Source organism: Paroedura picta, chromosome 1 (genome assembly GCF_049243985.1).
Source record: "Paroedura picta isolate Pp20150507F chromosome 1, Ppicta_v3.0, whole genome shotgun sequence".
In the NCBI taxonomy this organism is placed as follows: Eukaryota; Metazoa; Chordata; class Lepidosauria; order Squamata; family Gekkonidae; genus Paroedura; species Paroedura picta.
Window position 1 is genome coordinate 28,111,436 of NC_135369.1, and position 21,900 is coordinate 28,133,335.

The 21,900-nt window shown below is 46.8% G+C and overlaps 1 protein-coding gene across 1 annotated transcript in view; it reads left to right on the top strand.

Annotated features, from left to right (window-relative positions):
* The window catches only part of KCNK3 (potassium two pore domain channel subfamily K member 3), an 89,437-nt gene extending 74,592 nt beyond the window's left edge, over positions 1-14,845 (top strand). Inside the window, exon 2 of the mRNA XM_077331030.1 lies at positions 1,246-14,845. Within this exon, the coding sequence (XP_077187145.1) occupies positions 1,246-2,153 (908 nt within the window). The 3' untranslated portion in view covers positions 2,154-14,845. The remainder of the gene's footprint in view (positions 1-1,245) is intronic.
* Positions 14,846-21,900: the final 7,055 nt, after the last annotated feature.

Below are 21,900 nucleotides of genomic sequence, written 5' to 3' on the forward strand. Positions count from 1 at the left end.
GGTGCCTACCTTTGAGGGATGTGAGGAAATCCTAGGACTACACCAAGATTCCTCCCACCCAGAGAAGAAGAAGAAGAGTTTTTATACTCTGCTTTTCACTACCCACTGGACCCCTAAAGCAGCTTACAGTTGCCTCCCTTTCCTCTCCCCACAGCAGACACCCTGTGAGGTAGGTGAGGCTGAGAGAACTCTGAAAGAACTGCTCTGTGAGGCCAGCCCTACCAGGACTGTGATGAGCCCAAGGTCACCCAGCTGGCTGCATGTGGAGGAGCGGGGAAGCAAACCTGGCTTTCTGACTGAGCAAAAGGGAGGGTGGGGTGGTGGAAGAGACTCTGAGCTGGCTCTCTGGCCATTGGAAGGGAGATGGCTGAGGCTTCTACAGGGAACTGATTGAGAAGATGTCCATGTATCCTTTGGAGTATGAATGTGAAGCATCCCTCAAACACTGGGGATGAAAAGTGTGCCATACAAAGTCCATGGAAAACATGATCCACACATCCCTTCACTCAAGGGTGGGGACAGGATGTTGACCTCCAATTCCCAAATAACCAACACTCTGAGTCAGGGGAGGGGGAAGAGCATTAGGGTGGGCTTGGCTGTCGGGAAAGAGAGCCCCGATCATACCAGTGGCCCTCAGCATAGCTGCACCACACACAGCTGTCCAGACTTGCAGGCCTTCTTACCTGCATCCAAACCACCCCACCCTGTTTCTGCCGATAACCTCCCCCTATCTGCTCCGGTGATCCCTCCTGCCCCCTGTTCCCTCTGCAGTTGTCCTACAATTTTCTGCATTCTGGGTTCCCTGCATTCTGCACCCTGATTGGCCCTCACCCCCTTGGGCCAGACATCTTGCGATGGGTCAGGTGGAGGCAGCTCTGGCCTGCAGGCTTCATGGTGTGGCTCTGTGTGTGTCCAGGGTGTGCGGACTGGGTTTTGTGGGATAGCATCATAGGGAAGGAGCGTTTGTAGCTTCTCCTGGCTCTTGTACCAAAAGCAGGAGCACGTGGACCAGAAGAGGAGGACCTCGGCACCGATTGCCACCCCACTGAACTTGCAGGCCACAGTGGCCATCCAGCAGTGACTCCTCTCCGTGCTGTCCAAGCCGCCCTTATGAATGAGGAGGAAGCGGCACCTGCCAGCTATCAAGCCCGGAGGGGAGGCTCCTTCCTCAGTGTTCAGATAATCCCGATTCTCTCTCCAGTGGTACTGACCAGGTTGCTTGTGCTTTGTGTCTTTCTTCCCTAGGGTACGGCCATGCAGCCCCCAGCACCGATGGTGGGAAAGTCTTCTGTATGTTCTATGCCCTGCTGGGAATCCCCCTTACCCTGGTAATGTTCCAGAGCTTGGGTGAGAGGATCAACACTTTTGTGAGATACCTCCTCCACCATATCAAGAAGTGCCTTGGCATGAGGCGTCCCGAAGTGTCCATGGCCAACATGGTCACCATCGGGTTCTTCTCCTGCATTAGCACCCTTTGCATCGGAGCCGCGGCGTTCTCCTACTACGAGCGATGGACCTTCTTCCAGGCCTACTATTACTGCTTCATCACCCTCACCACCATCGGCTTTGGGGACTACGTGGCCCTTCAGAAGGAGCACGCCCTCCAGACCAAGCCCCAGTATGTGGCCTTCAGCTTTATTTACATCTTGACTGGGCTGACCGTCATTGGGGCCTTCCTCAACCTGGTGGTGCTCCGCTTCATGACCATGAACGCCGAGGACGAAAAGCGGGACGCTGAGCACCGGGCCCTGCTCAATCGCAACGGGCAGGCCAGCAGCGTCCACACCACGGACACGACGGCTTCCTCGACCGCTGCCGCGCTCGGGGGTGGCATGGGCGGGGGGAGCGGCGGTGGCCGAGGGGGGTTCCGGAATGTCTACGCCGAGGTTCTCCACTTCCAGTCCATGTGCTCCTGCCTCTGGTACAAGAGCCGGGAGAAGCTGCAGTACTCTATCCCTATGATCATCCCCAGAGACCTCTCCACCTCAGACACCTGCATGGAACAGAGCCACTCCTCGCCCGGCCACTACCCTGAGACGCCGTCCAACAGATGCTTCTGCAATGCGCAGCGCTCAGCCATAAGCTCTGTTTCCACGGGACTTCATAGCTTGTCGGCTTTCCAAGGACTCATGAAGCGCCGCAGCTCTGTGTGAAACTGAGGAACTGCTTAAAGACGATCCTTAACTACAGAGCAAGGAAGGAAATCAGTGGAGACAGACAAATTAAATGACAACCAAACCTGGACTTTATACTGATGCTATTGATGCAGGGGAAGAAAAAGCATGCGACTTGGGTGTGTACCGTGAAAGGAAGTAAATAGGCAGGTGGCAATGAGCTGGCCATCCTGGGCGACGCAGCAGAGCACGGAGCTGCCCAGGTCTCTACGGAGGGAGCCAGGGGTGGTTTCAATGGGGTTCCCATGTGGACCTAGATGGGTGGGGGGAATGGGGGTTACCCCTCTGGTGGGTACACCGAATGAGCCTGTTCTCCCCTGGCAGGGAACGTTTCCCCTCCCCACACTGTTTAGGTTGCTTAAACTTCTAAACTTTCTTTCTGCAGCAACTCCACAAAAATGTGAAAACTTGAAAATAAAATTTTGCACCCTCCTGGGAGGACTGCGTAGGGCGGGGTTGTGGGCGGGGTTCTCTCAGGAGCGGAGTGTTTGCATCTAGACGTATACCTCTGAGGACTGACGGAAGGGTGGGGCCCTTCTTCCCATCCCAGTCCATTAAAACTGCATGTGTGTGTCTTGGGGGGGGAGGGGGGAGACATTAACACAGCACCTTCCCACTCCAATCTCTAGGTCCCCAAAATGCCCTCTGAGCTGATCTTCCCTGGTATGTAGCTGGGTCTCATGTGCATCTTTCGGAGGGTGCGGAATCTGTTCCTGGGGACAGGACATGTGCAAGTGGCATCTGGTAGGAACTGCCCACCGGTCTATAGATGCAGGTTATTTAAGGTAAGAGGCTGGGTTTCTGCTTAGCAAAAGTTGCATTGCGATGACTGTGTTCTCTTCACATATGACACTGCTGTTATGGATCTTTCACTCAGGAATAGGTTTCAGGGTACTCAAGTGTACAAAGCAGCCCTGATTGTGTACGTGCTTTTGTGAGGGTGTCCATATGCTACACGTATGGATGGGCCTATCCTCGGTCCTTTTGTGCATGCGGGTCCATTACCGAAAATTTCACGCTGGAACACTCGAACACTCCCCAAACCTAGTCAGTGGGACTCAAGATTCTACCCCTCCCTCGGTCTCTCTCTCCTGCTTTGTGCCATCTGCAGAGGTTCAAATTGAGAGTGCCCTTCCTGCTCAAATCTGTCTTTCCCCAACTTAACGCAGCTTCAGTGGCTGCTTTTGAATGTTAAGGGTTCATCACATTGTCCTGATGTGGCATCTGCACACTGTCAAGCCAGAGGAGTCTGATGTGACATAAGGGCAGAACATATTTTCAACTGCACTGGGGATTTTCTGAGTGAGGAGGAGCCATAAAACCCATGCAAAGCAGGTGAGGGTTAGCCAGGGGTGCATTCTGCTTGTCTGAGAGAAATCTGAGACAAACTTTGGTAGACCTAAACCTCCAACGAGTTGACCTTGGCCAGTGACTTGTGTTAGAAAGCCACCTCGATTAAACACCTCCCCAGTGTTAACCTTTATCAATCCATGACCTCTGGATTAATTCACACAGTCACTGCTAGTATTCTTGCTGGGGGATGGAATCTTCCATTTGGTTCTCTCCCAAGAGTTGATGCACATCCTTAGAAGAACCGAAGGATGCAGCTTTTGCAGAACGGTCCCATTTCAAACAGCATCTTTGCCTGTATATTGAAAACTTAGACTGTCAGTGTTCTGGCAGGCCTTAAAACCTCCTGGGTCTCTCCTGAGGAAAGCTGGCAGTGCTCTTGCAGTGGGGCACCTCCAGTGCAAGGACACTTAGAGCCCAGTTGTTAAAAGCCACCAGAAACTGGAAGGCAGGAATGAGAGTGGAGGGTTAACCTCTTGGGGGACAGGCTGTGGCTCAGTGATAGAATGTTTGCTTGGCATTGAGAAGATCCCAGGTTCAATTCCCAGCCTCTCCAGCTTAAAGGAGGATCGAGTGATGGGTAAGGTGAAAGATTTCTGAGACTCTAGGGAACTGCTGCCAGCCGTAGGAGACAATGTTGACTGTGATAGACAAATGCTCTGATTCAGTACAAGGCAGTTGCATGTACTCATGTGAATGGTCGCTATCATATCTACCAACTGATAGCTCCATCTTCCCAATATTCCACCAGTCTCCCCAATGGGGCAATAATGGGTGGAATTTATCGTAGAGATTGGGAGAGGGACATCAAATCAATGAGTTTGTACCTCTCAGCAAAAAAATTGTGATAAACTTTCATTGTAAGCCACTTTTGGAGGGACTCTGATTACAGAGCAGGGTGTAAAATCATAAAATTTTACACCATGATGGACTGTGGGCCCATGGGACTCAGTATTGTCAACTCCGTCTGGCAGCAGCTCTCTTGCAAACAAGAGTCTTCCCAAGGCTAGTCATGGGAGATCCTTCTAATTGGAGGGCTTGAATCTGGGATTACCGGCGGGCAGACAAGGGTTCTGTCATTGTGCCTCTAAGCCAGTGACTCCTAACATGGTACCTGCAGACCAAGTTCCTGGCATTCCCTTGTTTCTCCCCCAGGTACCACCTCTCCAAAGCAAAGAGCCAGTCCTGTTGTTCTTCTGTTTCATTGGGTTGGGTGGTACCGAAGAGGGCAGGCATCATTGGTGTCATGTCTTCAGGAAGCACTCGTGAAGAAATAGCTACCTCCATCACAGAACACCCATAATTTTGCAATTGGCTCTCATGGCAGCCACTTTGTGATGACACCCATTCTCCAAAACCTCTTCAGTCCCCACAAGGTTAACAAGGGTGAGGGCCCCTTCTCTGAGCTTCGTCATATCATGAGTGGGTGGGGATCCTCCCCTCCGTAGGTATGGAAGTTGCCCCCAATCTTTTCATGTACTTATGTACTTCAACTTTGAGGCCTTTCTTACCCAGGAAAGATTCCTCCCCCACCCCCCACCCCTTGCTGGAGATGTCATTAAGTGAAGTCCTCCAAAGAGCAAGCTGTCTATCATATCACTTGGATGCCCCCCTTATTCTGAACAGGTCCCACTTCACCACGAAAAAACAGTGTCACGGTTTGGAAACACCTTCAAATGTCAGCTCCATCAACCTTTAAAGACCACCATGACTCATAATCCAGAGACAGACTGAAATAATCTGGAGATTCGTCACAAAAGGAGCATCTGCTCCAGTGGCTGCGTGAACTTGCCTTTCCTTGGTCTGTGTTGAGGGAAGCAGGACAGTGCCCCGGAGCGAAAGACATTTCCTTCCATACTGATGTTCATGGGCTATGATTTCAAGGAGGGCAACCTGCGAATCTTGCAGAGCAGGCCAGTCATGTGCTGCAGACAATGTCAGAAAGAGAAGCTGTGCTGACTCACAAGGCAGAGGAAGGTAGACCTTAGAATCACAGAATCACAGAATCATAGAGTTGGAAGGGGCCATACAGGCCATCTAGTCTAAACCCCTGCTCAACGCAGGATCAGCCCAAAGCATCCTAAAGCATCCAAGAAAAGTGTGTATCCAACCTTTGCTTGAAGACTGCCAGTGACCACCTTGCCTGACCATAGGTTGTTATGGTTCGGGCAAGGCAACATGAAAACTTCAGTTGGCCTGTGGGTTGAGCTGGGAGAGGAGCAGAGGAAATGAGGGACTAAAAATCTCACGCAGAACGCTTAACCTGGCTGGGCAATTTCCTTTCACCTTGGCTCCTTAGTCCTTGGCTCCCCTAAGCAAGTTCCACTGACTTCTCCCCCTCCCTGCCGCCCCTTGATCAACGGTTATGGTTGCTTGCTTCAAAGCTAAGAGCGTTAGCTGGCTTCAAAACACCCTTTCATTTCCCTTCTATCCTGCTAACTTTGGCACACGGAGCAACACAGAAGGTAGGGAAGCAGAAAGAAAGCACAGAGAGAGAGAGCGTGAGAGAGAGAGAGAGGGAGAGGGAGCACTCAGGATAGCCAGGCTCCCTGGCTAAAACTGGCTCATGCATCAACAAGCAAATCAGGCTAAGACCGTCTTAGGCTAAAGCTTCCCCCCCCCCCACACACACACACACATGACCCTGGCTGCCGTGGCGGAGGCAACTCGCCCGTTGTCACGTACACAAAGCAGAGAAAAAAATGCATGGCTGGCTGAGTGGCAGACGGAGACTCCAGGATGCCTCATTGGGCCATAGGGCTGGGGCAGGGATGGCCAAGCAGCAAGGAGGTGGAGGAAAGGGTGACCAAACGATGCAAGACGTGCAACTCACAGCCCAACACAATTAGAAATTACAACCGACGCAGCCTCCGATCCAGCCATGTCGACAAAGTGCCAGTATCTCTTACGGTGATATCCTAAACAGAACTGCACCCTTCTGAACCGGCTGACTTCCAGTGGATTAGAACGGTGTGACTCTTCTTAGGATTGCATTGTCACCCTCCTATATGCATTAAACAACCATATTACTGTCTGCATGGTACCGCGCATTCTGTGTTGACAAACAGTCACAGTTGGTAAGCGGTCATGGATTGCAAGGTAGAATAAGCCACTCCCTGTGAGTAAGGAAGTAAGGATTGCAAGGTAGAAAAAGCCACTCCCTGTGTTTCCTGTGAGTAAGGAAGGGCAGAGGATAATCTCTGCAATGCAGTTTAACCAGGACTTAATTTTAACAGGTGAAAGTAGGCTGCCAGGGTTCAAGCTTTCTTCCATACCTTAACATCAAACCTCAGATGTGCGAGGACTCTTTTTGCCTGCTCAAAGCTTTCTACATTCTACATTCACTTATTCCAGGGCTGATCATGGAAGCCTAAGACAGGCTAAATGCTAACTCAGACGAAATACTACAGCTAACAGATGCAAGAAACTGAAATTGATAAAAGATTTTGTATCCCTTGTCTCTATTATCAGCTGAAAGGAAGACTGCAACCAAAAGCTCAAAAGTAGAATGAGACTGGGAAGGGCAGATTCTTAAGAGTCTTAAGGGTAAGACTGTGTTGCTGGCATCAAAGATCAAGATACTTTATGCCATACTACTCCCCATTAGTTGAACAATGAAGAAAACTGACACAAAGCAAGTGGATTCCTTTGACATGTGGTGTTAGAGAAGAGTTTTATAGATTCTGTGTACTGCCAAAAATATGTGGGCTTTACAACAAATCTAAACTAAACTATTAGAAGCCAAAAAAGGCTAAACTGAGGCTCTCATACTTGGGTCACATTATTAGAAGACAAGAGTCATTGGAAAAGACAATAATGCTAGGAAAAGTGGAAGGCAGCAGGAAAAGAGGAAGAGCCAAGATGAGGTGGATTGTTTCAATCAAGAATGTCACGGATGGCCCTCCATATGCAAGCCCTGAGGCAAGGAAGTAAATGATAGGATGTTTTCAAAGTAATTGATTCATAGGGTCTCAATAAGTTGGAAATGGATTGATGAAACTTCATACTCACACTCACACTCACGCATACACAATATGTGCTTGGGGTTGGAGCTGCCATTTAGCTATCCCAAGACTGATTTTGTGGGCTTTTTGCATCTTGGATTTTGCAGACATTCACTATTTCTGTGCTGGAATTTGTATACTTAAAACTGTGAAAGGAGTCTTATGGATGAGAATCAGGAGATGGCATAGGTTTAAAACACTGCATTTTAGATAGCCTATGCCTAGAATTACAACTAAAGTCATTTGTAGAATTTCGTTTAGTCCAGGAATGGATTAGCATGTACTTAACCAGCAGAGTCTAAAACACTGGACCTGGACCAAGGCATGGAGTTGTCACAAACACCACAGAGTGAATATGACAGACAATTGCTTGGGAATCGCAATGCCTTGGATCCTTTGAATGAGTTCCATGCAAGCTAGTGTCTGTCGTGGAACATTCTTTCTCCTCTAAGCCTCCAGTTCATGGATGAGGAATGGTTTTCAGTGGGCCCTTGCAAAAATGGAAGTTTTAGCAGAAGAATGGAAGCATGCTCTGTAGTAGAGACTTCTCATGGAGAGCACTCTCCAGATCCAAGACAATAGACAGTATTGGAGAGATGGAAACAGCTAAGGCACCCTCTGAGGGCCCTGTCCACTTCTTTCCTTCAAAGGCAAGAGTTTCCCTCTGTTTTTCTTTCCCTTTACTGACTGAGACACCCTAGTAATGTATTTTCTTCTTTGCTGAAGAACTCTAGCTGTCACTCCCCTCCTCTGTACAATATTTTGGCTGTTGGCTCAGCCCAGGAACCTGAAGGAAGATTCGGGAGCAACTTAAATGACGAGACATCTTGAAATTCAAAAATAACAAAATACTTTAACATAGAGGGGAAAGATCATGTGAAATCAGGGGTTGAAATTTCTAAGGTAAAACCAGTACATGCACAGACTTTAGTTCTTATGTTTCAGGCCAATGAGAAATATGAAGAGGCTTTTCCTCCTACTGTTTTCTTCAAACACTTCAGTACACTTTCTTTGAGTATCCTCGTTTGGTTTCAGGAAGGCTGGTGCACTCTTTCCAGTACCCAAATCCCTTCCCGTGAAACACCAGTACTGGTCTTGAGTTTTTAACTGACTCACAAGAAGATTTACTCCCTTTTTTGCATGAATGGGGTCTCAATCTAACTACCTACTCTTGCCACTTCCCCAGTTCTCCTGTCTGTGTTAAATCCTCTCAGTCAGGGTTGAATTCCGAAACGGTCAATGATTGACTCGTCTCAGCTAGGGCTAAAATCAGACTGTTAATACTCAAAGCAGAAATATGACTGACTTTTCCCTCAGCATTCAGCTCTCAAGTCTATCTTTGCTCAGCTAATACTAACCAATCAGATTGCTTGGAGAAGCCTGTTACTCAAGGCTCTCAGTTTCTGTGAAGAATTAACTCTTCACAGTCCTTCGGCTGTTTATACAGAACATCTAAGATTCTTAAAAGTGCAATCCGTCACACACCAACCCACGAATACACAGGACCAGTTCTGGGTTTCTTGCTATAAACAGTATGAAATAGTCTGTGGTAAGCATTCAGATATGGTGGTTCTAAAAATATGAGGAGAACCAATCATTTGTCGGATACGGCTATGAAATATGGTGATAGCGGAGATAATCCTAACCTGCCTTGACATTTAAGAAAGACGGTAAAGTGGTCTGTGATCATTCTTGTCTTGCAACATGGACCAAACTACATGATAGTTTTGGGAGAGTCAGGTTTGGGCTCTTGAGACCTGACTTGCTGATCCGAAAGTGGGGAGATAACTCACCCCAGAGCCATTTCAGCCCAAGAAAATGGAGTAGGGAAGAAGGCAGAAGCCCCTATAAATCTATGAAAGGCCCTATGAAAGGTCAATGCCAGAAAAGTGTTTCTTGCTGTCATTATGAATTTTTGCTGATCTATGAATTTTTGCCTTCATACAGTCTTTGTCAAATGACAATTTCTTTGAAATTGAGATCTGAGCTGAACTGGGTTCTCACTAATTTTCAAAATAATGTTCCCTGCAGCAGGGGAAATGATGTTCCCTGCCATAGGGAAAGCAAGTTGGATCTGGGTACCTCGGATCTAACTTTCCAAAAATACGTATTATGTAGTTTGACCTGGAAACTATGCATTTAGGAAGCAGAAGGAACTATCCCAAAGGTCTATGGAAACAAAAAATCATCCAGTGTATTTAACTGGCCATTTGCAGAAACAGATATATCCTATATTATCAACTACTGAAAGGCTTGTTGAGAACTTTTTTCTTTGTTTCCTCACTACATCCACAGGTAATCTAAACTTTCACTTGAAAACAGCTATTGCCGAGCTATTGCTGAGTCAAAAACTGGGTGCTTTTCTCAGATGTTGTCAGTGGGGAAGAGTGTCTCCCAGTTCCCATTTTAAGGGAATGCAAAAATAGGTTAATGTGCAGAATAAGAGTACTAAATGCCCTGACTGGGATCACCCATGTGACTAGTCCAGTGCTATCTCTCTCCATGTACCCTCACCCTCAATTAGCTTTGTTTGCCATCACTGTTGTCATAGAATCATAGAGCTGGTAGGTACCTCCAGGGTCATCTAGTCCAATCCCCTGTACAATGCAGGAACTCACAACTACCTGCCCACCCACAATAACCCCAGTTTCATGCCCAAGTGATCCCTCCACCAAAAATCTCCAGAATCCAGCCTGGCCTGAAGGAAACTCATCTACCATCCCACATAGCCAAATCAGAGAGGCTGTGTAACATCATGATTCATGGTTACCTAGAAGCAGAAGAAGAGAAGAACCCTAACCAGGCCAAAACAAAGAGTGTGAAAGCAGGGGAAGAGAGGGTAGAATCCCAGCAGTGAATGGCTACAAAAGAAAGTGATCATTAACATTCAGCATAACCTGGGTCCCATATGTATTGGAAATTTAGTGATTTAACAATCCATTCTTAGAAACATAATTAACATAATGTCTCTCTTCCCCCCCCCCAAGCCATGATAAAAATTGATATTATTCTGATATTTCCCAATTCTTGTGATTTGTAGATCAACTGATAAAATGTCACACTGGATTTCTTTTTAGTTAAATTTTTTAAATTGCCCAAATAACTCAAAACACTTTGGGTATTCGTGCTTGCTTTTACACATCAACTCATTGATTGTCCCTTATGTTTCTTTTCTATGACCATGCTGCCTCACGTTGCCTAAGCTCTCTTGGAATTATCCCTGTGTTTCATGGGGGTTGCTCATAAAGACATTCACACAGGATTTCTGACTTTTTCTTCAGAGGCTACTCAGGAGTAGTTCTTAAAAAGGTCAGATCCACCACACCTTCATTCAGCAAAGGAGCATTTTTGAGGCATCATACACGCAAAATTATTCTTTTACTTGCCATACACAAAGAAACAGCAATCTAGCAGACATAGCAATAGCACAAATACATGCTGAAAAATTGTGCACTGTTGCAAACAACCTTTCTCACTTAAAGTCCTCCCCTATATTAGGTGCCACCTGGGCTTCTGCCAGCAGAAGTGTTCCATATTTCAGCAAGATTTTATTAGAATTCCTGTCCTCCTTCAAAGCAGACACATCATACTTCTTGCCAGAGCCTTCCCTTGATGGTTCCTTTCACATCTGAGTTGAAAATGATTTTGTCTGTCAAGTGTGATGTTTTGATAGCTCTGTTACTTTCATCCAGGCTGGTGTTTTAGACTGCTGTAGGTCACTCCAGGACTTGCTATCAGGAGCCATAGGGAGAAAGTAAGTTGTTACTGCAGCTCCAGGCAGAGAAGAAACTGCACTTAATAAACTGTGCTGCTATTTCAAACTATGCTGCCTCCTTATTTTGATGCCTACCATTAAGGACAGAACACAAGGCACAGGAAATGTTCCATAACCAGTATCTGCTCAACTTATTTCCCACTTTATACTGGATCTCAAGATGGTGGAACTTGCATAGTTTTGTTAGACTGAGATTTAAAAATTGCCACCTCTGGCCAGATGGAGGAACTACAGCAAGGAATTGTGAGCCATGGGCCAGAGCTGGTCAAGCAGCATCCCCTTGCCCTATGGAAGGTCAGGGCTGCTCCCTGGACCAGAAGAAGCTTTTCTGCTGTCACTTATGGTAGACTGTGTTGCCTTCATACAGTATTTGCCAAATGACAACTTCTTCGAAACTGCAGTAGCCACTATGACCATGTACCAAATCCAAAATGAGAGCTTCAAAGGCCAATTCACACAACCAGCATTTGCTTCAGTAGACAAGAAAGTGGGGAGCTGCCTACTGTTTGCCCCAGCCAGGAAATGTCCTGAAACCCAAAGATTGCTGGCCTGAAGGTCTGAAGTCATCTTCTAGGCTTACCCCTCCTACCCCTTTGTTTACACTCTGTAGTAAGATCTGACCAGTGTTCATAGGGTGCTGTGCACACCCTACTGGATTGCCTGGATAATGGAACTAGACTAAGAGTATGGTCAACTCTCAATGGCAAGAACTTTCACAGACATGTAGATATATTTGCTTTTTCCTACCCTGGTACATCTACCAGCTCTCTTTGACCAATATCTTGTGCCTTTGTTTTGGGTCAGTTTTTTTTTTTTAAGCAAACATTTACTGCTTCATTGGGAAGGAGAGAGGACTGCAGAAAGTTTGGTTGGTCTATATGCCCCCCTTTCCCAACACCACCTATATTTTCTCTGCTACATCTCAACATTATGTACCCACCAAGCAATTAGCTCCTTAAGATTCCTCCAATCAATGCCACATGATCCTACAGCAAACTGAGATCTTGTAGGGCTCATTTGAGTTTGTGGCAAGGTGTTTTCTGGTATAACCCACAAGGCACCTGATGCCTTCACCATCCTGTTTTGCAGAGTTCTGTGATTTCTCCTCTTTGATGAGTATAATGATGTGAGCTACCTAGAAGAATCTTGTTGGAACAATGCTAACAGATGATGGATTTTTTAAAATCCTTATTGAAGCCACCTACAGCCATCTTGCCCCTATGGCCATTGTGAAGGGTGGTGATTATCTTTAGCACATGGACCCATGAGCTCCTTTGCAGAGCTAAACTTAAGCTGCCAACAGTTGGAGAAAGACGGCTCCCAATGCATTCAACCCCATTAATTTTTGAGAGTGCCACACACACAATCTGATTCATGTTGTGGGATTTACGGCTGTTCAGAAGGCAGCCTAGGATAGGGTTGGAGCAAGAATGGCATTTATCTTACTATATCCAGCTAAGCAAAGTGAGAAGTCTCCTCCAGCTGAAACAGCCTTTCACCAAGCAAAATGCTTCTTCACCCTGGAGAAGACTCCTTAGGGGAGGTTGCTTTGGCTGGAAGAAGTTCTGTGTAAAGACACTTGCTGGTAATTTGTTTTGCTGGGTTTGCTTTCTCTTGCTTGTTTCTAGTGGATTCCTAACTTCACCAGCTTCTGCACATCTAGCATAATTTCCATGCTTTTTAAATGCACTACTAGCTGCAACAAAGGCAGGTCAAGGGTCCCTGGCTTTCCAGGGGCTCTTTAATTTTCTTTAAGCACAGGGTGCTTTGACCTCTGTCTGTTCAACACAACCAGAGATTAGAATCAGAGGAATGGGTGGTAATTTTAGGACAAGAAACCTCAAAAGCAAACTTAACAGTGTCAAGCGCTGCCAACTTGCAGCCAGCATGGTGAACCTGTAGCAACCCTGGCCTTCCTTGGTGATCTCCTATTCAAACACTGACCCAGGTTGATCCTCTGCAGCTCCTGAGATCTGATGAGAGCCTGGGCTACTTCAGGTTATGCGCAACCAGCCCATCAGAAAGGATTTTACTATAAACATTTGGGAGGTCACCTGGGAAAGTAATACATTCAATATTGTGTCCTCATGTTACAGCCATTCATTTTTACCCATGAACACACGGAAAAATTCTCAGGGATTGACTACTGGTGAGGACGAGGGCGCTACCATTGAGGGCAGGGGAGGTAGAGGGAAATCAACAGCTTGACCTTTCAGAATGAGCAAGTGGCATGTGGCGAACAGAGGCAATGATCTGTCGTTCCCCAGTAGCTTTTAGGTTAACAATCTCAATGCTTAGTTCCTCATTCAGTACCCAGGTCCCATTCTGCACACATAGGATAATGCACTTTCAATGTGCTTTGACAGCTGGATTTTCCTGTGCAGAACAGGAAAATCTACTTATAAAGTGCTTTGAAAGTGGATTATCTATTGTGTGCGGACTGGGCCCAGGAAAGCCATTTGCTGGCTGGTTGGGTGGAAGTGATGCCTGAAGGTGAGACCATGAAGTAAGGCAGGGGGAGAAAGAGGGCGTGGGAGCAACAGACATAGGCCAAAGGGGCGGAGGAGTGAAGTGCTCGCTGTGTGCTCAGAATCCCTGCAAGTCTACCCTGTTGGGCAGATGCTCCAGTGATCTGATGGACAAGCGGAGCATGGAAGCATCAAGGACTGGCCAAGGTTACCAACACATGGTTTGCAGAAAAATAAAACTGGACCCTGGGGTGGCGGGAGGTAGGGAACAAGAGTCTGTATTGAACCTGAATGAATGGGAAAGGTTTCATTGGAAAGAGTCAGGGCTTATTGAATGCAAGAGTGAAGTTTGCTCGTCTGAATTCTGACTCACAATCCATGGTTAAGTCCCTCTCTGGCCAAAGAGCCGGGATAGTTTCCTTTGCATGTTGTCTTGCAGATGTTTCAAAATAAAGAAAACAAGCTCTGCTTTGTGCCTGAGTGGAAAATATCACTGCTGCAGGGTAAGAATTTAGCAGGGCAGGGAGAGACTTGATCCCCTGCTGTACAAGGCGAACCTCGGCCCAATAAAGGTTTCCTCCTGATTGTGCAAGCAGCTCACTTATTGGGGTGAATCAAAGAGGCCCCCGGGTTGGTTTGGGCCATAAACCCCCCACCAGACCCACATTTTGCAATTTTTAAAACAGGCGAAGATTGAAACTCACCTGATACTTGACAATGTGTACATAACGGTTAGATGCATTTAAAAGAACTATTTATTATAAGTGAAATTACAGACGAGCACTGCCCCCCCCCCCGCCACCGTATCTCTATCAGTATAGAAAAAAAAATGTCTTGCGAATAAAGGCCTTGTAGAAAAATTGGGACTTTAAAAAAAATCAATTTGGACGCGTTTCATTCTTATGTTGTTGTTGTTTTACCCCGCTCTTAGAAGTGGCCAGCAGGGCGAGAGCGGGAAGAACTGAATGAATGACTCCTGGACAAAGACTCTCTCTCTTTCTCATGCCAAAGCATATTTATATTGCTCTTTTATGTTCATTTTAGAAACAAAATAAAGTTGGGTTTCCAAGTTCACTTATGTCTGTTTCTCATTATCCCCTCTTTGCTTTAACCAAATTCTCCTCTCTTAATTTTAATGGCAGTGGTTATATTTTTTTGACCTTTTCTTTCGACATGAAGGTTTTGTCTCGTGGGATTCGGAAAAGCCTCCCGCCTGCCACTGGCACCAAACCCAGCCTGACTTTACTTTCTCTATCCGGACGCCAGCAGAGTTTCGGAGTAAACAAATATGTACCAGATGTCTGATTTTTAATGGATACCCAGCAATCCTCTTACAGAAGCAATCAACCTTTGGCCGTAACTGGCATGATTTATTTATTGGTTTGATTTATATACTGCGCTCCCAGCCGACCGGCTCAGGGAGGTGTTCAGCATATTGTTCGTAACACATTCACGTAATAATGAAAACAGTTCATTAATTCAAATTAAAAAAACACAATTAAAATAGGTTTGAAACAACAATTAATTCCAGGTATTGTCTGTCCTTCTGAAACTAGAGTATATTCAGGGGGCTTCTTTCTGGTTCAGTCGATGTTACTATTTCACTGGCCCCAATCAAAAATCTGGTGGAAAAGGTGTATTTTGCAGACCTGATTGGCAATATTTATTTTGGCTTAACTTCATTTATGGGAGTCAATAATCTAGTTAGGAAACAATCGCTGATCTGGGGCGGGGGGAATCTACACAATAAATCTTTTGCATTCAAACAAATATTCATGTCATTTTATCAAATCAATATCCAAATTGTGGTTTTAAAAAGATTTCCAGGTCTGCTACAAAATCTGCTAAAAAGATTTCCAGGTCTGCATTATTGTCAGGCTTCTGTCGAATTCTCAATAAGCAGACCCTTGGGGACAGAAATCTCCTTATTGAAGAACATAATGCACAGAGAGCAAGGTGTTTCCTTGCTGGAACTAAAGAGCCGGCTTACAAGCATACCTTTATGCTTCCCCTGCGATTTCTCCCCCACTCCGAATTCTTGCCAGCTAAACAACATATCAAGCATATAACTCCCAAGCAGGTTTTCCCATACAAAGCATATGCTGGGCCTAAATTCTATAAAGCATTCCTGAATTACGCATCTTTGAGGTCAGATATTTCAAAACAAGCTCTGGGCAGAGAAGAGGCCCTTGAGCCCCTGGTCTGTGGGAAATTACTGAAACATGAAAGCAGGGAACAGGTAAACATATCACATATGAACATGGTACAACTTATGGCAAGACCATGGGAACAGGTGAACCTGTGACCAGAGTATTGATAATTATGTACATTACATATCTGCCCTCTCAACACGCTCCCTCATATCTTCTGATGGACCTCTCCTCCCTGAATCTGCGTAGTGTCATTTTTGTTGATGTTCTACTCTAATCATCTTTACACAGCCCGCGGCACCCACAGACTAAATAAAAGGGTAAGGGCTTGGGAGGTGGGATGTGTCCGTGATGAGGAAGGGTGCCGATTGGCCCTTTCCTCTGGACAGACTACTGGAGGGACCAATCGGCAGGCGCCAGGTGCCTGCCGATTGGTCCCTCCGAGACCCCGCTGGAGCAACTGCGAGCCGTGCGCAGCGCGGCTCGCAGTTGCTCCTTTCCCGGCAGCCTGACGCAGCAAGAGGCGTCAGGCCGCCGGCCAAGGGAGCCCCCAGCCAAGGAAGCTCCGCGCGACTGCCGGGGGCTCCCATGCCCAGCGCCTGCTGTATTTATTTTACAGCGGGCTTGCTTACTAGTTATTAATAATTCTACTCAAAATAAGCTAATGTGCTCATATCTATTATAACACCACTGCCAGTTGAAAGTGTGCAGTGCACCGGCAGATGATGCAGTGAAGGCCATGAGCACAGACAGTTTTAAGAGAGGATCAATCAGATTCAGGGAGGAGAGGTCCTGTAGCCATTCAGAGGCAGTAAACCTTTGAACAACAGTGCCTGGAGGCAACATCAGGGGAAGCCCTTGCTTGGTCTCTGTGCCCCGTGGTTGGCCCTCTGCAGTCGATGTTTGGCCATTGTGTTAGTCAGGATGCTGGATAGGATGGACCACAAGTCCAACTCAGGTGAGCATCTCTTATACTTTTATACTTTTATGCTGTGTTCTTGAGGTTCTTATTCAGGTGTTCTTTACGACGAAGACTGCAGCTTCTCTTTCATATGTTCAACCTAAGCCACCACTTTCTTTCACAAAGGCCTCTTCTCATGAAGGTACCTTCTTCTGATGGTAGACAACTGAAACACCCTTTCCAAGGACTTATCTATGATTGTTTAGAGTTGAAAGAGTGCCAGTCTATCAATGCTCAAAGACACTTTTTCCTTCACAATGTCACAGATTCTGGAGCGGAACTCTGCTTCTAACCATGCCCTGCCTTCTGGACTGGAATGTCTTTGTTCCCACATCAGAATTTAGCACATCAGTGGAAACAGTTGATATTCCCACAACTGTGATTTTCACCAATGGTCACGCTGGCTATTTTGGAACTTGCATGATGGGATTATAATAATACTCCCTTGACAGAGGAACTGGGACAGCTGCTTGGCGGGAATGGTCCTGGAACAAAGGAGTCCTGAGGGGCTGGGAGGTGAGCTGTGGTCGGGTGGGAAAGAAGAAGGACATAGAGGTCCTGAGAGCAGGGAGACATTTTAAAACCACTGAGTTATCACAAAACAAGCAACCACCAGGATCTAACCCTGGGGCCTCTCTGCTGACAGGCATCTCTGATGCATTTTGTCCATGTGTTTATTTTTCCTTTTGTCAAATGTGAAGGGCTGATAATTAGAAGAGCATGTTCCACTTCTCTCCCGATGGGATTTTTCCCATGGAAAGGATTTTAAAAAAGGCATTCCATTTCTTTTCAATAATTATGCTACATACATTCTGTTTGAGGGTGTTTGAGTCTGGCCTGGCTGAACCATGTCCAGCTTTGCAACAGGAGTGTGCATGGGACATTAAACTTTATAGCACCTTCTCCAGGCCAAAGATTTAATGTCAATTAACAGGGTGCTTTATTTCATAAATAGTTAATGCAAAGAATAGGCATAATGGATAACACACACAAACATTGAAGAAGCCCAAGTCAATGTCTACTTTGACCAGCAGCATCTCTCCAGGATTTCAGGCAGAGCTCTTTCACATCATCTACCACCTGATGCTTTAATGGGAGATCCTGGGGATTGAACCTGGGTCATTGTATATGCCAGGCAGATGCTCTGCCACTGAGCCACAGTCCTTCCCTGCAAGGAAAGAGAAAGAAACCCTGTTTAAAAATGTCTTACATTGATTTAGCCATTCAATGGACTCTTATTATAGATACGGTAACTGTGATTATACTACTAGTTTCAAGTCCTGGAACATCTTAGTGACCAATAAAATGTGTGCATGTGTGTGTGTGGGGGGGAGGGATATGAGCTTTTGAGAGTCAAAGCCCCTTTGTGAGTATGCTGGTTTTCTTAGTTAGACCCAGCATGGTGGCACCGATCTATCGTGAGCTAATTGTGCTATTACTGAGCGATAACAATCCTTTATAACTGGATCTTCCTGTGAGATAGGAGTGTCCAGCTGTGAACAACTGTTATGGTGCGGCAATAGCACAATATCCAGCAATGTGTGGATGCACAAACATAAATGATTGCCAATTTTCCAGAATCAGTGAGACTTGAATCATCTTACCCGAACAATGTTTCTCCCGTCTAAAAGATGGAACTTCTTTCGGCACCCGTGTAAGTCCACCCACACACACAGCTTGCAGAACAACTGGGATCAAATTCAGGCAAATTAACGTTTTATCCTGGAGGTGTGATTCTGATGCTACAGGGCTTGGATGCCTTTTCAGTGCCATCCTTAGAACAATTACATGCTTCTAAGCCCATTGACTTCAATGGAGTTAGAAGAGTATAGCCCTGTTTAGGCATGTACCATCACTCAGTGAATGCAGAGAAGTCTCACTGGGGGGTGGGTCCTGCTTTTGTTAGCAGCCCTTCTGCTTGACAGCTGCCAGAGGGATTTTCTTCATTTTCAATGGGTAACGTGTGTGATGTTTGAGCAGGTGTGGCAGAAGCGCTACATTGGGGCCTTGTTCATTCATATTAAGGCTTATAATGGGAGGAATCATGAGTTGTGCAAGAGGACTTTTTGATCAGACTAAAATTCTGCCTCACCTAATCATACTTGCTAGACACCCGTCCCCCACCCACCCCAGCTCCTGTGCCCAGTCACTGCTCAGAGCAGTAGTGGGAGAATAAATTTTAAAAAAGGTCCATCAAGCCAACAGCCTGTCCACTCTAGGTATCATTGAAAACTCTATACTTTTACAGAAATGTGATGTCACTTTTGGTTTTTTTCTGGAAGTGACACCCCACTGCTGCCAGTAGCCATCCCTAGTTTCCTGCTGGTTGCCACTTGACGGCTCATTCACCAGAACCCATCAGCCATACTAAATTTTTCCAAGGAACAGCAGCCAAGGTATATAAGTTATAACTGGCTGGGTAAATCTGGCTTCATTTGCCTGCCAATGTGGTTAGGTAAATTGGGTGACACACTAGGAATCTCTGAAATCTCTATGGTAACGGCTTAAAGATTTGAGGGTTCCTAGAGCGTCACCCATTATTTCCAGGTTCCAATACAATTCCTCCCCAATTCTCTCCCACCTCATTGGCAGACAAGGGAACCCTGAGCCAGCTGGCTTGGGGGTAAAGCTCCAGATGCCACCTAGCCAGATGCCAACTGGGGCAGAGGTGCTGGGTTGCCCCTGGCACCCCCTGCCCTCTGGCACCCTAATCAGCAGCCTAGAGCTGCTTGGTGGGCAGCAGCCCCTGAATCCATGTAATGATGCAGTTTCCTCAAATTCACACACACTAAAAACATTTTAACCAGTGGCATACAAAAATGTAGCATAACTGCATCAATCAACATGAAAATCAATGCAAGCTAACAAAAACGTTTAAAGAAGAAATGCAAATCTTCATTGGAGGGGCACAAGCTATTCAATGGTGTTCTTGTGCTGTTGGATTCACTTTGTTCCTGTAAGAAGATTAGACAGACCGCCACCAGCACTGGTTACAGATAAGACGACAGGACATTTTTCCTTCAAAGAGTGGGGAGGCGAGGTTGCATTCTCTGCCAATGCCCCTGACAAGTAGCAAAAGCAACAGCTTCCGAGACAAAACCGGAGGCAACAATTAAACAATGGCCAAGGCAACATGATGTATAAAATGGGAGCCCAGTGACACCTTGAAGACGAATAGCTGCTGTTGTGACATGTGCTTTTGGGAGTCAGAGCTCACCAAAACTTGTGCTGTAATAAATTTCAGTAGACTCTGAAATACTACTGGACTGCTACAGGCCCACCTGGAATTGCAAAGCAGAGGGTTTCCTCATGCTTCCCGGAAGAAGACAGGAAGGTAAGTCTGAGAAGGGTGTTCCACTTGTGGAGTGCCACTGTAGGGACACAAATAGTGGAAGATAGTGGAAGGGTCTCACCAAGTAAACTTTCTTGAAAGAAAGGGTCCAGGTCAGACCTTTTTTGTGAGTTTTGAATTGTTGGGGTCGGTAGTTGGGTTAGAACGTTGAGATCAGTGGACCAAATTCTGCTTAGGGTTGCCAGCCCAAAGGGGGTGAGACTGGACTCAACTGGGGCAAGGACCTTTTTGGTCTTGGCCCTGATCTGCTGGAATGCAACTGCAGACCAAATTGTGACATAAGGAAGCTTAGGTCTTTGGCCCACTCCAGTCTGGTTTCTGTCCTGGCTATAGGGTGGAGATTCTTTGGTCACCCTGATAGATGACCTCCTATGAATGCTGGATCAGGTCAGGATGGTGCTGCTCGTGTTGCTCAACTTCATGGCAGCATTTGACATGGTAGATCATGAGCTTCTTGATTACTGCTTGCTGACACTGAAATAAAGGGGACAGCCCTTCAGTGGCTAATCTTCTTTCTCCAGGGCCATGGACAGAGAGTTGCAGTGGAAGAGAATCAATCGTGATGATGCCAAGCTCCCTTGTGGAGTTCCGTAGGGCACGGTTCTCTCTCCTACTTTATTTAACACCTTTTTGTGCCCTCTAGCTCAGCTGTTCAGGGGTTTGGGCTTGGGTGTCACCAATGTGCTGATGGTACCCAGCTGTACCTCCTAATGGACAGATAGATGGACTCCCCCCTGAAACATTTGCCAGTTGTTTGGAAGTGGGGACAGTTTGGCTCAAGCAGAGTCCAAGATGGAGGTCCCATGGATAGGTAGGAAAGAAAGGAAGCCCGATTGCCCTGCTTAGATGGTGTGTAACTGTTGGCTGAACAATCTGCTAGGAATCTGGGTGTGATCTTTACACTGGGGTTCCAGGTCTCAAAGATAGCTCAACTTGTACTTTCCCTTCTCCACCAGACAAAGCTAGCACCCTACCTGGCCACTTGGCCACAGTGATCCAAGTGATGATCACCTCCAGATTAGACTTCTGTAACTCACTCTATGTGGGCCTACCCTTGGCCCTGATCTGGAAATTACAATTGGTGCATGAGTCCGCATGAGAACACCTTGAAGGGCCCACATCTGACCAGCCTAGAGGCAACTGCACTGGCTCCCAATTGAATTCTGGATCCATTTCAAGGTCTTGGTATTAACCTTTAAGGCCATACGTGGTCTAGGCCCAGTGTATTATGTGACTACTAGTAAAAGAGCCCATTGTAACAAAAATACAATGGGCGCTAGAATCTGGGGGATAGGGAGGGATAGGGCAGCGCGGGGCAAGGAAGCTCACCTTCGAGAGGGCGGGCGGCGGCGGCGGGGCATCCTCGGGCGGTCTGAGGGCCGTTGGCGGCCATCTTTGAATCCGTCGGGGTGTTCTGAAGGTGGCAAAGTTCGGGGTCTTCCGAAGATTTTTAAAGGGGAGTCCCTGCCAGCAGCGCCAGGCCCCCGTGCGAAGCATAAGGGACTGCTCAGTGCCAAGCCGCTGCTCGCCCTGAGGGGATCGTGTTCAAGGTCAGGCGCGCTAAGGGACGGGGACAGACCCCGGGAAGGACGCGCACGTGGGACAGGGCTGATCAGCTGGTGGATCACGGGCTGCCTGCCAGGCTCCATTCGCGTGGCTGCCGGGG